Below are 13,961 nucleotides of genomic sequence, written 5' to 3'. Positions count from 1 at the left end.
TATTAGCAACAAACCGTTGGGGTTATTAATGATAAATCATGAAGATTAATCAAATCACATGATTTCATACATGCTAGATGGCATGGGGCCGCGTTGTGGCAGGTATATAGAGTAAATATACTGTATTAAAATATTAAAATTTTTTAATCAAAACTAGAATAAATAATAAAAATTAAAAATATAATCGGAGCTAATGCTTTATAAGATAAAAAATTATGTTGGTGATAAAAAATTTAGAGACTTGAATAAAATGAGTTGTAGCAATCTAATACAGTATTTTTTGAGGAAAATTACAATATTTTCCTATATAATTTGACTTTTTGCTACACGATTTAGTTTTTCTGTTAATAAAAAGAAAAAAAAATTACAAAGCTAAATTATTAACTAGTTCAATATATATATATAAAAATCGATAAAATTTTAGAAAAAATCATAACAAACAAAAACGAAAGAAAAAAATCATGTAGAAAAATACTGTAGTAATCCATAGTGTTTGTAAGGAAAACTACAGTTGTAAATTATAATTCTCTACCAATTTAATATCAAATAAATAAATAGACAGATAATATTAGAAAAAATCATTAAAAAAAAACAATATAGAGAAACATTATAGTAATTTAAAGTGTTTTAAAGAAAAAAAACCTATAAAGCTAAATTTTCAATCAACTCAATATTAAAAAAAATTAATAAATATAATTTAAAAAAAAATCATTAAAAAAACCATGTAAAAAACACTGTAATACTATAATGTAATTCTTTACCAGTTTAATATAAAAAAATAAATACAACAGATAATAATGGAAAAAATTATTAAAAATAATAATAATGGAGGGAACACTGAAGTACCCGCGCGCGATTAATAAGAGTTTTGTAAATGTAGCGGCAGCTAGATGCATGCACCACGAGGGAAATTGAATCACTTTCATGGAAACTACGGGGGCAGCATGCGCAGACAGCAACCTTCTGCACCCAGCATGCATACAAAAGCCTAAATAATGTTCTAACACGTGTGTTTTCTTGCACTAATCAATCCCGCCAGCCGCTGCTAAGATATATATTCGGATTTAATTAGATTAAATTTATTTTTCTAGTGATTAAAAGACACTATTCCACATCAGATATTGCATTTACAAAACTTATTTTGGGATGCTCTCACTCCTAAATTTGAATTAAGAAACTTGATCATCAAATTGCTTGCTACATTAGTTTGTTAAAGAACATTTTGCATTTTATACGTGACATCCAAAAAGATATTTTTTTATTTTATTAATGTAAACGTTCAAATCATTTTAAGTATAGCTTGATTAATTTTATGGACTCTAAAATTAATTATTATATAAATTTTTAGTGAATATTATATTAGCAAACATATAACTTAAACTTAAAACCATAAAATTAAAAAACAAATCTTTTTCATGCACGTGGATGCAAAGTACTATAGTTGAACGAAACTTGGTTTAAAATTTAAATCGAATGATAAAAAAATAATATGGGTAGGTCAAGATATTCTTTCAAATAATTAAATATTTATCATACAAATTAATTGTCTTATTCATAATGATGAAGCCGCCTTCATTTTCCACCTTACTTTTCCTAATCAACCAGCTAATGAAGCAGCGTAATTTCTTTTCACCTTGGAAGAATTTCGTGCCGCTTACGACACCATTATTTTTAAATACTACTTGGATTTTTCTCTTATTTCAATGTATTAATTGATTGAAGGTGTAATTTTGTGGATTCTAGCCACCAAGCCGCCTCTCCTTTTTATATTAGCTCTCAACCCTTTTAGACCTACCCTTTTTCTTTCTTTCACTAGCTCCTTCTTTTCTTCCTTTAACTTCTTTATAAACACTGGTTTTTCCATGGAAAAGTTCCAAATTTTATTTCCTTATGCGTCGACAAGATCATCAGACCATCCTGTCTCTTCAAGTATGACAGATAATTCTCATAATCTTAGTGATTTTAAAGCTGACAGTACTTCAGGTGGGTTCTTGGGATCGAAGAAAGAAAATTATCATCTAGTACCAAGAACATCATCCGAAATTAATAAAGACCTTAACTCACAAGGTGCAAGCTTTGGTATTGGGTCTCCAACAGAGCTAAAAGCAGCCAAAAAGAAAGGGGAGAAGAAGGTTAGAAAGCCCAGGTATGCTTTTCAAACGAGGAGTCAAGTTGATATACTTGATGATGGTTATCGGTGGAGGAAGTATGGACAGAAGGCAGTGAAGAACAACAAATTTCCGAGGTACTATTGCTCTCCAAATTAACTTCCTTAGATAATTTCCCTTTTATTTTTATTTATTTATTTATTTATGTTAAGACTACATATGTATGCCTGCGCATCCAAGTTATCGCTATCAATTCCATTCTGCGGCTTGGCAGAGAAGCAAAGTCCTTCTGGATCTCCCACTCGATATGGTCAGAAAGTGTATGGGGAAAATCTTCCTTTCAGATTAGGGTTATGGATTTGAAACCTGCATGAATTCATTAGTATTCACGTTGAGAAAAATATCCTCTTATAATTAATCCTTCGAAGAGTGAAAATGTTGATTTCTTCTGGTCCTTTTTAGTGATTAGTTTGGTTTAGGGTTTCTCCTTCCTTTTGCCGAGTCGTCCTCTTCCCTCTCTCTTAAATATCATCCTTGCAAGACGAGAGGAATTGAATAATCAAAACGAATCTCAGGGGTTGCAGATTTCTTTCGTTTTAACCAAACCTACTTTCTTTCGACGTATGGATATTTCTTGATTTGTGGTAAATCTAGTAGAAGAATGCCTTTCATTGATGTGTCTCTACATGCATTTGCACAGTTTCTCGAGTGAAAGATGTTTATCAAACCCCATGAAGAGTTTTGATCAACAGTCATGAAGAAGGTCGTCTGTGAAACTTAAACCAAATCTTGTGTTAATAAACGTAAGCTTACATCCATTCTTACCTAATCTTGAAATGAAACTAAGCTGGCACAATCAAGAGTAAAGGAACTTAGCTCCTCCAGGATATTTATAGAGATGCATGAAGCAAATAATAGTAACAAATCATGATGGAGACGAGGTAATGTCAGGCACCTACAACTTTAAATCTTCAAACAATTTTAAGTTGTTAGATTGAATGGATAGAGAGATGAAATCTATACTTTAGGACCTCGACTAACACCTACGCCAAGATCTTATGTTAGATTACTTATTACTAGGTGCACATATTTCTTTCTTTCTTCATCCTTTTGTGTCGCTCGTTTGAATAATTACATGAACCGTACCTTTAATGCGGCAGGGTTTGATTTCAAGTCTCGATAGATTCCACTAATTACTTTACTGCTCTAAATAACTAAGCAACTTTACTTTGTTACACCTTGAAATAAAACCATACCATAATTGAAGAGTTGCTTTAATTAGAATATAACGTTTAGAACCGAAAAATAAGGTTGAGCTGGGTGCATCAATCTTTGGTTTTTTCAGAAGTTTGTTTTTTAGCTGGTTACAAACTAAAGAAAGTCTTAAACCCGAACTCACTTGGAAAGAGATCGAGGGTATGCACGCTAGTTATCTCAATTTGGCTCTATATTTATTTATTTATTTCTTCAACAACTCTTTATTATAACATCAGCATGAACCATTTGAAGAAATGTGTACTGACTGTAATTTCTCATTTCCAGGAGCTATTACCGATGCACTTATCAAGGGTGCACTGTAAAAAAGCAAGTCCAACGCCTAACCAAAGATGAGGGCGTTGTCGTGACCACTTACGAAGGGATGCATAACCATCCTATAGAGAAGTCAAATGATAATTTTGAACATATATTAAGCCAGATGCAAATCTACACTCCCTTTTGAAGTGATCAAGGTTAAAATCATGTCTGCTTTTGTAAGGAAAAAACACATATATAGATAATTTAGTAAGGAGTGTACTTTCCATATGCTAATAAGGTTGTAATGGCTGAAGATCATAATTAAAAGTTTTGTAATTATGCTCTTTAGCTGATGAATGTATTGTGATTGATAAGTTTCTTGTATCTTCTCTTTTTTCTTTTACATTGGTGGGATTGTATGATGTATAAATTAAGTTCTAGTGGGCTCATCATCTTTGGTTACTCGTACTTTATCTCTTCCTTCATGTTTCTTTCCTTTTTGTGTTGATGGTTTTGGAATTTAACCTAAAAATAAAGAAAAAAATCATTGTCTTAGTGCTGGGGATTCACTTGTTTATTTGATACAAAATCATTATAGGTCTTTTTTTTTTATATAATAATTAATTACTATATAACAAAAGTAAAATACACACATTCAATTAGTCTATGAATTTCCCATCATGCTGTCATATTATCTTTTTTTTTTTTTTTTTTTTTATCCCCTTTAACAATCTTTTTGCTAGTGAGTATATATAATTTAGCAATTTTAGTATAACTTTGAATTTGAATATTTGATTTCTTCTAACTTTTTATAGTAGTCAACTTCAAACTCATTAAAAATCATTTTTTTAACACAAACCCCATTGTTATATGCTTTTCTACCTTGAACATAGTTTTTAGTATAAAAAACATGTCCATTGATGAAATATTTGTTATAGCACTTCACCTTTTTTTCATTACCCAGACTTAGTAAATTCAAAGTAACACTGACATTCCATCTCAATAGATAAACCTAGTACACAAATTACATTGATCTCCATCATAGTTAACAAGAAATGTGTATTGAAATTAAGCATCTCGAGAGATAAGAGTAATTAAATAGTTCTTAATTGTGTTCTGAATCACGTGAAAAATCATTCATCTTGTAATAAAAAGATTTGTGATTCAATTAGCTGTGAGTTTCGGGACAATAAAAATTAATGATATTGCCTATTAAGAGTTCAAATCCTTATCTTTTATCCTCTATTTTATCCTCCTAATCTCGTTTTATATTTTAAATTCACAGTATGTTTTGGAGATGAAACTAAACTCTTTTTTTTTTTTTTAATTATAGTTCCTATTTCTTCATCTAATTAATGTTTTCCTCCCTAAATTTTTTTTTTTTTTTCATTTTGAATGTGGGGTAAAAAGTCAATAATGATTGCTACTCCCTATTTACAATTCTTATAGTGAAAATTTATTGAAAAATGCATTTTCTCCTGACTTTATATAATGGGTTATTATTCTCTGGTAAAAGGCATCATGTTGGACTAAGAGTAAAAAAAAAAAAGTCAACACTTAGTTTTAAGGTAACTAGAAACTCTAATAGGTATTTAGAGTTCTAGGTAAGGGACTAGTTATATTAAAAGAAAAATAAACATTACCCTAAAACATTTCACATGAGATAAATTGTGTTATACTTGTCTTTAATGATAAAAATATTTATTGTGCTCTTGTTAAAATTGGTATAAATTGGTGTGTGCATATTTGATTAAAACACAAAGGATCATTAAACCTAAGACAATTATTTAGAACATAGGTGTCATAGAATCGGGAGGATGGTGAATGACAAATAAAGTTTGAGCTCGTTTTTTATGTTATGCCTAAAATAGATCTGGCACCATTTATATTCAATAGGCTTTTTTGGAGTCACATTGGCCTAACCTAAGTTCACTTATCCTTGTCACATAAAAAATTATAAAAAATATGCACACATTGACATCAATAAAAAGAAAAAAATATATATTTATAAACAAAGATAATTAATTATTTTTTTCATAAATATTATCACTACGAGAGTTACTCCGCCACTAGGTTGATGGTTTATTGTATGAAAGAGAAGTGAATAAAAAGAACCTTTCAACTCACTTATCAATTCAAATTTATGAAAGAAATAATATATATTTATAATTTTGAATAAAAATGATTTTTTTTTTTCAACTTTTCAAGGACAAGACCATTGAGTGATCATACTATCCTCATGTTGAACCAAAATCAATAAAAAAAATATTTTGTTTTGTTTTGTTTTTTGTAATAATAAGCAAATAGCAAAGTGTATAAAGAAATGTGAGTAGTTGTTTTCTTGTATAATGTTATTTGGTTAGCGTGATCTTAACTTGTTAGGATATTTTAGAATGGTTTTTATTTTTCCTTTGGTATAACGAATCCATTAATTACTAGAGAATCTCTACGAGGTTAGTTTTATGTATTCATGTTGTCTTTAAATTTACATGGAGAGTCCTTAATTATTTCTCATTTTTCTGGTGGTTAATAATTAAGGTTTATTCGATTCTTTGATTTTTTAGATTTAAAACTTGGTGTGATCATTACTTAAGACAAATTTTGTTTTCAATATATCAAATGCGAATGAGAGTGAAATATTAAAATCATTTGAAAAAAATATATATTTAATTTTTAATGTCATGAAAACTGTCAAAAATACATTTTATCTTCAAATAAGAAAAAAGGTCCACCTATAACAACATATATATTAATAATTAATCCCAGTTCTTATTGGCTTGTAGAGCATAGCTATTTTGGCAATGAGAGGTGTATCTTAATTGATCAGGTCCTGGGTTTGTTCCTTGAAGATTACTAATTCGAGTCCCACAAACCTCAAAACCATTGAAGACTTACATGGTCATTAACTTCAGAGCCCGTGAGATTAATTGATGTGTGCGCATAAGCTAGCCTAACAAACAGAAACTAAATCTTTCAAATTTCATTAGTGTTTGTGTGTGTATATATTATTATAAAATCACCAATATATTATTTCATTTGTGTTTGTGTGTGTAATATAAAATCACCAATAATTTAAAACTATTTGATTGACTATTATAAATTTAATACAATATCAACATCAAAACTTTTAATTGGCTATGCAAATTCGAAATTTGCTTAAAAATAAAATAATAAAAATAAATAATACTAAATATGAAAATAACAAAATTAAATCAAAACCAAGTTTTAAAAAATATATGATATTTAATAATATTGATTTTCACTGCATAATTAAACGTAATATTGTTGTTTTAAAAGAAAATCATTTAATTATATAGTTTTGTTTTATATTATAGTTAACACATTAACTATACATTCATATGCATTATAATAAAGTGAAGCTCTCTTTCCCCCTTTTCTTTTTCTCCTTTTCTTCTGAAAGAGAGACATGAGAATTTCTTTTCAATTCCTAAATATGCAAATTTTGCATTATTATTGCTTCTAGGGCTATTCTGACATGTTTCCTTTGGGCATATATATACGTTATTAACAAGTTAATTTGTGGAAGATATACTTATTGAGTTACAAGAGCAGCCGTAGGGATTTTTTTTAACCATGAATATTTGAAAGGTCAAAATAACCTTTAATTCGAGATTTTTAGCCATCCTTTTCTATCCATTAATAACGATAAAGATCTCTCTGTATCAATGCACTAATTCGTAAAATATATATATATATATATATATATATAAGCATATATATATATATATATATATATATATATATAAGCACGTGTGTCTAATTATTTTTCTCCGATGGTGGGCGTGTACAGTAATTCATAATGCAAGAGGTTTGGCTGAAAGGCAGACAAGTCATCAAAATTCATCTAATTATTCCCAACAGCGAAATAATTTTGATTTCTTTGACTGCAAAAACAGAATAAAATATGCCAGTCCACCTGACTTGACTGCTTGCTCTGTTCATCTACTCTCTTTCCAATCTGCATATTCTTCACGCATTCCTCTTTCTTTTTTTTAACCTTAGTTCCGGCCTTCTACATGATTGTGAATATTCTTTTTAAATGTGATAATACTTATTTTTTAAAATAATTTTTATTTGAAAATACATTAACATATTCTTTTTATTTTTAAAGCATAAATTAATTAAAATAAAAAAATTAAAATTTGCAAAAATATTTTTGAAAAGTAAAAACAATCTGGATGTTTTTCTTCCGATGGTTACCTGGTTCTTTCAGTTCAGTATTCCACTAGTAACGATAAAGCCATCCAAATATCGATGCCCTGCACCTCCAAGAAGCATGCAAATAATTGGATTCCAGGTGAAAGACGTTAAAATTGGCAATCAAGCGGCCCCGCCCTTTACTTGATGATTTTGTTGTCTCAATATTATAAAATCAAAGGAGCTGCTGCAGTCAATTCGTCACCTTAAATTATGCTCTCTACATGATTTGTGCATCTTGTTGCATCCCATTTTGATCCATCCAATTCTGCTTGGAGGATAAGTTTTTTGTTTGGATTCTAAAGAAACCAACAATGACTCCAATGGAATGTTTCCTGTGAGTCCATTCGGTGATGCTTCCTCGAAATGGGTCCTCATCCACCCCTCCAATACTGCAGATGGACTTTCTGGCAACAAGATTCTATTTATCTTGCTACCAGTAAAGTCATCGTTTTCCTTCAACCATGAACACAGCAGATGGACTTTTTGGCAAAGTTATAGAATATTTTTGAGTGAACCTCCATATTTCACACAGCTTATTTGAATAGATTTCAAGTGTTGACTGGGGCTAGGTTCTGATCATTACATGGTAAGCACTTACGCAACTGAGCTATGGATGTCCAAATCAGAAGACAACCCCCGAAAAACAAGTTACGAAAACAAAACACATATAGTCCTTATAAAACACAGCTGCGATTGACCAACTATATATCGATGTCATATCTTGGAACAAATAAGAGGAAAGTTATGGCATAGAACAGGCCACATGCATGGAGCAATGCAGGGCTAGGTTCTGATCATTACATGGTAAGCACTTACGCAACTGAGCTATGGATGTCCAAATCAGAAGACAACCCCCAAAAAACAAGTTACGAAAACAAAACAGCTATAGTCTTTATAAAACACAGCTGCGATTGACTAGCTATATATCGATGTCATATCTTGGAACAAATACGGGGAAAGTTTTGGCATAGAACAGGCCACATGCATGGAGCAATGCAGGGTGAAGGAATAAGCTTTTCATGTCAAGGCACCCTATACTCCCTTTCAATCCATATGCCAAGAGCACAAATAAAAAACTGAATTAGTTTGGTTGTGTGTGAGGCAGTAATAGCCAATACCTAATGAGCACTTTCAATTAGGGGTGTTCAAAAAAACCGACCAACCGATTAAACCGAGAAAACCGAGAAAAAATTAACCGAAAAAACCAAACCGATAGAAAAAACCGAATAAACCGATTAAAAATTTTAAAAAAATCACCCGGTCCGGTTCGGTTCCGGTTTAAAAAAACTTAAACCGATTGAACCGGACCAAACCGAACCGGTTTAATTAAATCTAAAAAAATATATTAAAAAAAAAATCATAAACCTAAATAATAAATACCCTTCCCTTTTCCCCAAAACCTTTCCACTTTCCCCAAAACCTTTCCACCCCGCTCACTCTTCCCCTTCCCTTTTCCCCAAAACCAGCCCACTCACCCTCCCACTTCTCTTTTCCCCCTTCCAGCGATTGAGCCCTGTAGATACTCAGAATCAAGAGTCATGGCTATGTGAACTAAAGAAGGCTCGCAGGAGGAGACTAACCGGCCATTGCTTGTTAAAACAGGACAGTCTCTCCCGTTACGATACTCCGGCGCTTCAGCGAATCGATACCCGTTGAGCACTTCAACTGCACCGCTATTCCCCTCCCTCGACGGTATTGAACGAATGTCGGAGCAAAGTAAAGGGAAAAGAACAACAACGATGAAGAATAAAACGCCGGCGTGTAGCCGGAAATGAACCATCTGGGCTAGGCTTTTTTAAAGAGAACAAGCAAGGAGGGGCAGTGATTGTGATTCAGCCAAGTTTTCTTTTATTTAATTAGTTTCGGTTTTTCTGGTTTCTAAGGCTAAAAAACCGACCCGAACCGAACAAAACCGGTTCGGTTTGAACCGGTTTTCGGTTCGGTTCGGGTTATATTAACAAGAAATGGTATTTTCCGGTTCGGTTGAATTTTTATGTTAAAACCGAACCGAACCGGACCGTGAACACCCCTACTTTCAATGATACAAGCATCCCCTTCCCTTATAAGAGGTCTCAGGGTTGATGCCTCTCCCTGGTACACTGAAAATAAATCAACAGAAGAAATATACTGATGATCCTCTGGTAAGCAGAATTGTCAAAATCTAATGAGAGTTTTGGAAGTCATCAAATAAATGGTGAAGCCGAACAAAAACAGAACTTCCATTACCAATATCATCAGTTTGGTAGATACATATCAACATACTAAAGGCCGCCAGAAAGGATAAAACAAAATCAAGTTTGGACTCTCTGAACATCAATTCTTGACTTTAACCAAACCATCATATTCATTGAATTAAAAGGAAATATTAGCAACTCTATACGGTGTAAGACAATAGTGCTAGTCCTCCTTGGGGATGTCCTTTCGAGGGACCTTCGATTCCAGTTCCTTAGGTGATGCCTCTTTTGAAGCCCTGAAATAAGATACATCAACAACCTACTCTTAAGTACTAAAACATGGAGGAAAAGACTCCTATCAACATAGTATACATAAGCCAAGCAATAAGCACATAACAAGTAAACAGGTGGATAATCTCAAAGCAAGATTTTCTTCATTAAACAATAACAACAACACCTGATTTAATAATACAATTTTGTAGCTGTCCAGATTTCTTATAAACAAATCCTATAAATGGGTTTTGCTTTTGGTCATGAATTCATATCAACGTTTTAAACTCCTTTGTGGCGAAACAATCTAGTTGAGATTCAAAGACAAAATTGATCTATCACAAGAGGCCAAAATGGCAATGCATCTGCAACTGGGATCATTAGAATCTGGTATAATTCCATAATTTATGCCAAATTCCAAGCCTTCGACAAATGAAAGCCATGAGTTAAGGAATAGACCTGACAAGGCTTATTGCTGTTGATAGCCAAACCCTGCTTCGAACCCGTAAGCATCAGCTAATTTAGCATCCAAAACTTGTTCCAAGTTATAAAACCCCAAAACTAGACAATTTTTGTCAAGAAAACCCATTCTATATCTTGAAAATTAAACACTAACAAGAACAATCACACAATAATCCCAAAAGTATATTCAAGTTCTTAGAACAAAAGAATGAAAATAATTTGTTTCAGTTCATCAAATTTGTAGCAGAACAACATCCAATCTAAACATCGAGAATGCGGAGAATCTAAAAAAATTACAAAGGAAAAAAAGAACAAAATAAGCCCATCACAATCATAAATCATTCAATTCGATAAAAATTAATAATGATTATCATCACACTTTATTACAGATAGTAGAAACATCATAATCACTTTTAGTCGTACAGAGAGAGGGAGGGGAAGGTGAGAGGTTACTTGGAAGCGGCGGCGGTTTCTTCTTCGAGCCAGTGGCGGATATGCTTGACGTTGCGTCTAAAGATAGTAGCAGATTGCTTCACATCGCTCCTTAGTAAAAGAATCACAGCACTTACACCGGCAACTGTTATTATGAAGTTTGTCAATCCCATTATGCTTTTGCTTCTAAATTTCGTAATTCGAAGAAAGAGGGTTTATCGATAGCTGATGCGAGGGTTTTGCTGGGTTTCTTGTCGAGGAGGTGTGCTTGGAGAAGACGAGAGAGAGAGAGACCTTGAGCAAGCAGTTGGATGGGAGTTAGATGGGTTGAATTGGGTAGGGCCTGGTTTCAGGCCTAATAACTTATTATGTTATGGTCTGGATAATTGGGCTTCAAGTTGGCCTTACTCTCTCTCTCTCTCTCTCTATCATCATCAATATCTTACCTTAGTCCCATGTTTGTTAATTCTTTACACATTATGGAACATATTTTAATTAAAAAATTCCATTCAAAATACTGTGATGTAACTTTTTTCTCAATTTGTAGAATCTTATAATTTTATAATTGAAATGAAAGCATCGTCATGTCAAGATTTGTTGAAAAAAAGAACCTCCTATGCTTATTAGATTTTAGTTGGTGAAGAGTTTTCTATCCTATGAACCTACAAGGGTATAAAAACATATCATTGTAAAATATTTTATTACAAGATCTCTCATACAAAATATTATTTGTGAATCCATATTATGCTGCGAGGCTTTTTTTTTTTCTTTTTTAAAAATAATGTTTAGGTACGAGAATGCATTTTAAAAAAAGAAAAAAAAAGTTGTGACTTTTTTTATAATTAAATCATTATGTTATAATAAAAAAAAAAACATTAAAAAGCATTTTTCAAGAAAACTTGGTCAACTCATATGCATACTCCTCACGAAGATGAAAAGTATTTGGGTAAATGTTTTTGGTCGGAATTTATTAGTAAAATCAATAAATCATGATACATTGAATATTATTTTAATAAGAATGAATACATTCAAGTTGCATGAGATTCTCATTGTACCAAACTTATTCAAGTCAAATGCCATTAATCTTTTTCATTCAATTTAAATAGCAAATAAGATCAAAAAAGTTTTATTCGGGGTATGATAATTTTATTGCAACAAATATGATTTCTCAATAATGAAAAAAAAGTTAAAGAAACATCATATAATAATGTGAACTTCAACATCTAGCTAGGTCTACATATGATTTATAGAAAAAAAAAATTGTTATTGAAAAAGTGTATGAAAGGATATGTAGAAAATAGGTATTTTAATGGGTTTTTCAAAAATAATTTGGTATAAATACAAGAAAAAAAGGATCAATATGTGATCAAAGTCTCCATGATTGAAGAGGTTGATTTCAAAATGGTTAAAAATTTCCTAGTGATAATATGTAGCAATTTTTTAAGAAAATAGCTAAAACATAATAACATAACTTACATAAGTTTTACATGCAAAGGAAAAAATTAAAAAAGCAAGTAGGAAAGCATACAAGCTGTTGATGCTTTGAAACAAGGGAGGGAAGACATTGGGGGGGGGGGGGATGAAATCATCTCCTTCCTTTTGTGTAGTTGTTTGCATCATAAGTGATAAGAACATTCTTGCTATAAAGGTCCAAAGAGTTGGAATCAAGTCTCAGTCATAAAGCAACACTTCGGCACACTATGAAAAAACAGATTTGAAAGTTAGGGGTAGCACCATTAAAGACAACATCATTCCAATAAAGCCGAAGTTTTCATACAATGCATCGAAAAAGAACCTACCATGAGGGATTAGGCTACTTGTGTTTTACCATAAAAGACCATTGGTAGCACATATCATCAATTGATTTTGAAAAAAACATTGCTAATACCCTAATTAGAAAGGAATTTTATCTATATATTCCAAGTGAAGTGGTAGTGGATGAAGAGGTGTCTTGAAGATTCTAAGTTTTTATTGCAAAAAACGCATCTTGATTCCTGATGGGTAAGGAAGTCATACTGAAATAGAAAATCTCTTGTGGTTACTTTATCCTGAACAAGAAGCCAGAGAAATATTTATGCTTTTAGTGGGGTTTGTTTTATCCAAACTAAAGATTGGAATGGTTTGGCACCAATATAGAATAGCTAGTCCATTATTTTGGAATAAGATTTTACATTGAAAATGCCATCTGTATTGAGAGTCTAAATTTTATTATCTAGTTTAGGGTAGAAAATAGACTTGAAATCCAATAAGGATGATAAAAGTGATAATTGTTCTTGTTTAAAATGAAATAGAGGCCATTGCCATTGCAAAGACCATAACCAGATACCATTGCTCCATCTGCCCATATCAGCCACCAAAGCAAATTTAGAGGAAGATAAAAGATATAGCCCTATGGAAAGCTGTTTTAAGAGGATAATCTTCAATCTAGTTGTCTAGCCAAAAATATGTTAATTTGTCATTGCCCACAATGAATTTACAGTGATTCATGAAGACGTGATGATCTTCGTTTGAACAATATATTTAATATCCCTCTAGATCTTGGAGGGTTGGTTGTTAAAAGTTGGGATCTCATTCTTATAAGCTAGATTATACGTAGAAAAGATAACTGTTTTTCATAAACCTGAACCCAGGGAAAAGAGTCTCCAAATCCATTTTAGCAGCAAGGCTTTATTTTTCTACATAAAAGAGCCTATATCGAGGCCTCATTGATTATTGTCGAACATCACTAATCTCTATTAAATATTTTAGAAAAAAACTCTACTTAGTACATCCACACCAC

The 13,961-nt window shown here is 31.8% G+C and overlaps 2 protein-coding genes across 2 annotated transcripts; one reads left to right on the top strand and one right to left on the bottom strand.

The window, feature by feature from the left end:
- The first annotated feature begins 1,732 nt into the window (after window positions 1-1,732).
- LOC118030965 (probable WRKY transcription factor 75) lies at window positions 1,733-4,103 on the top strand. The gene is made up of 2 exons (XM_035035236.2): window positions 1,733-2,245; window positions 3,651-4,103. Exons 1-2 carry the CDS (start codon window positions 1,863-1,865, stop codon window positions 3,826-3,828), a joined length of 561 nt encoding a protein of 186 aa, XP_034891127.1. The 5' UTR covers window positions 1,733-1,862; the 3' UTR covers window positions 3,829-4,103.
- A 5,936-nt stretch (window positions 4,104-10,039) lies between these two features.
- On the bottom strand, window positions 10,040-11,512 carry LOC118030971 (uncharacterized). Its single transcript, XM_035035243.2, has 2 exons — window positions 11,204-11,512; window positions 10,040-10,314 (listed from the first exon to the last, which is right to left on the bottom strand). Exons 1-2 carry the CDS (start codon window positions 11,353-11,355, stop codon window positions 10,242-10,244), a joined length of 225 nt encoding a protein of 74 aa, XP_034891134.1. The 5' UTR covers window positions 11,356-11,512; the 3' UTR covers window positions 10,040-10,241.
- Window positions 11,513-13,961: the final 2,449 nt, after the last annotated feature.

The sequence above is a fragment of the Populus alba genome, chromosome 17, assembly GCF_005239225.2.
Source record: "Populus alba chromosome 17, ASM523922v2, whole genome shotgun sequence".
NCBI classification, from domain to species: Eukaryota; Viridiplantae; Streptophyta; class Magnoliopsida; order Malpighiales; family Salicaceae; genus Populus; species Populus alba.
This window is presented reverse-complemented; position numbering and strand designations above follow the sequence as displayed.

What these genes read in the sequence shown, in the direction of transcription:
- LOC118030971 (XM_035035243.2), bottom strand. Translation starts at nt 11,355, where the DNA reads ATGGGATTGACAAACTTCATAATAACAGTTGCCGGTGTAAGTGCTGTG. An exon ending in GAAACCGCCGCCGCTTCCAA is followed by an intron (nt 10,315 to 11,203) that starts GTAACCTCTCAC and finishes ATCTTATTTCAG; the next exon opens with GGCTTCAAAAGAGGCATCAC.
- LOC118030965 (XM_035035236.2), top strand. Translation starts at nt 1,863, where the DNA reads ATGGAAAAGTTCCAAATTTTATTTCCTTATGCGTCGACAAGATCATCA. An exon ending in AAGAACAACAAATTTCCGAG is followed by an intron (nt 2,246 to 3,650) that starts GTACTATTGCTC and finishes TCTCATTTCCAG; the next exon opens with GAGCTATTACCGATGCACTT.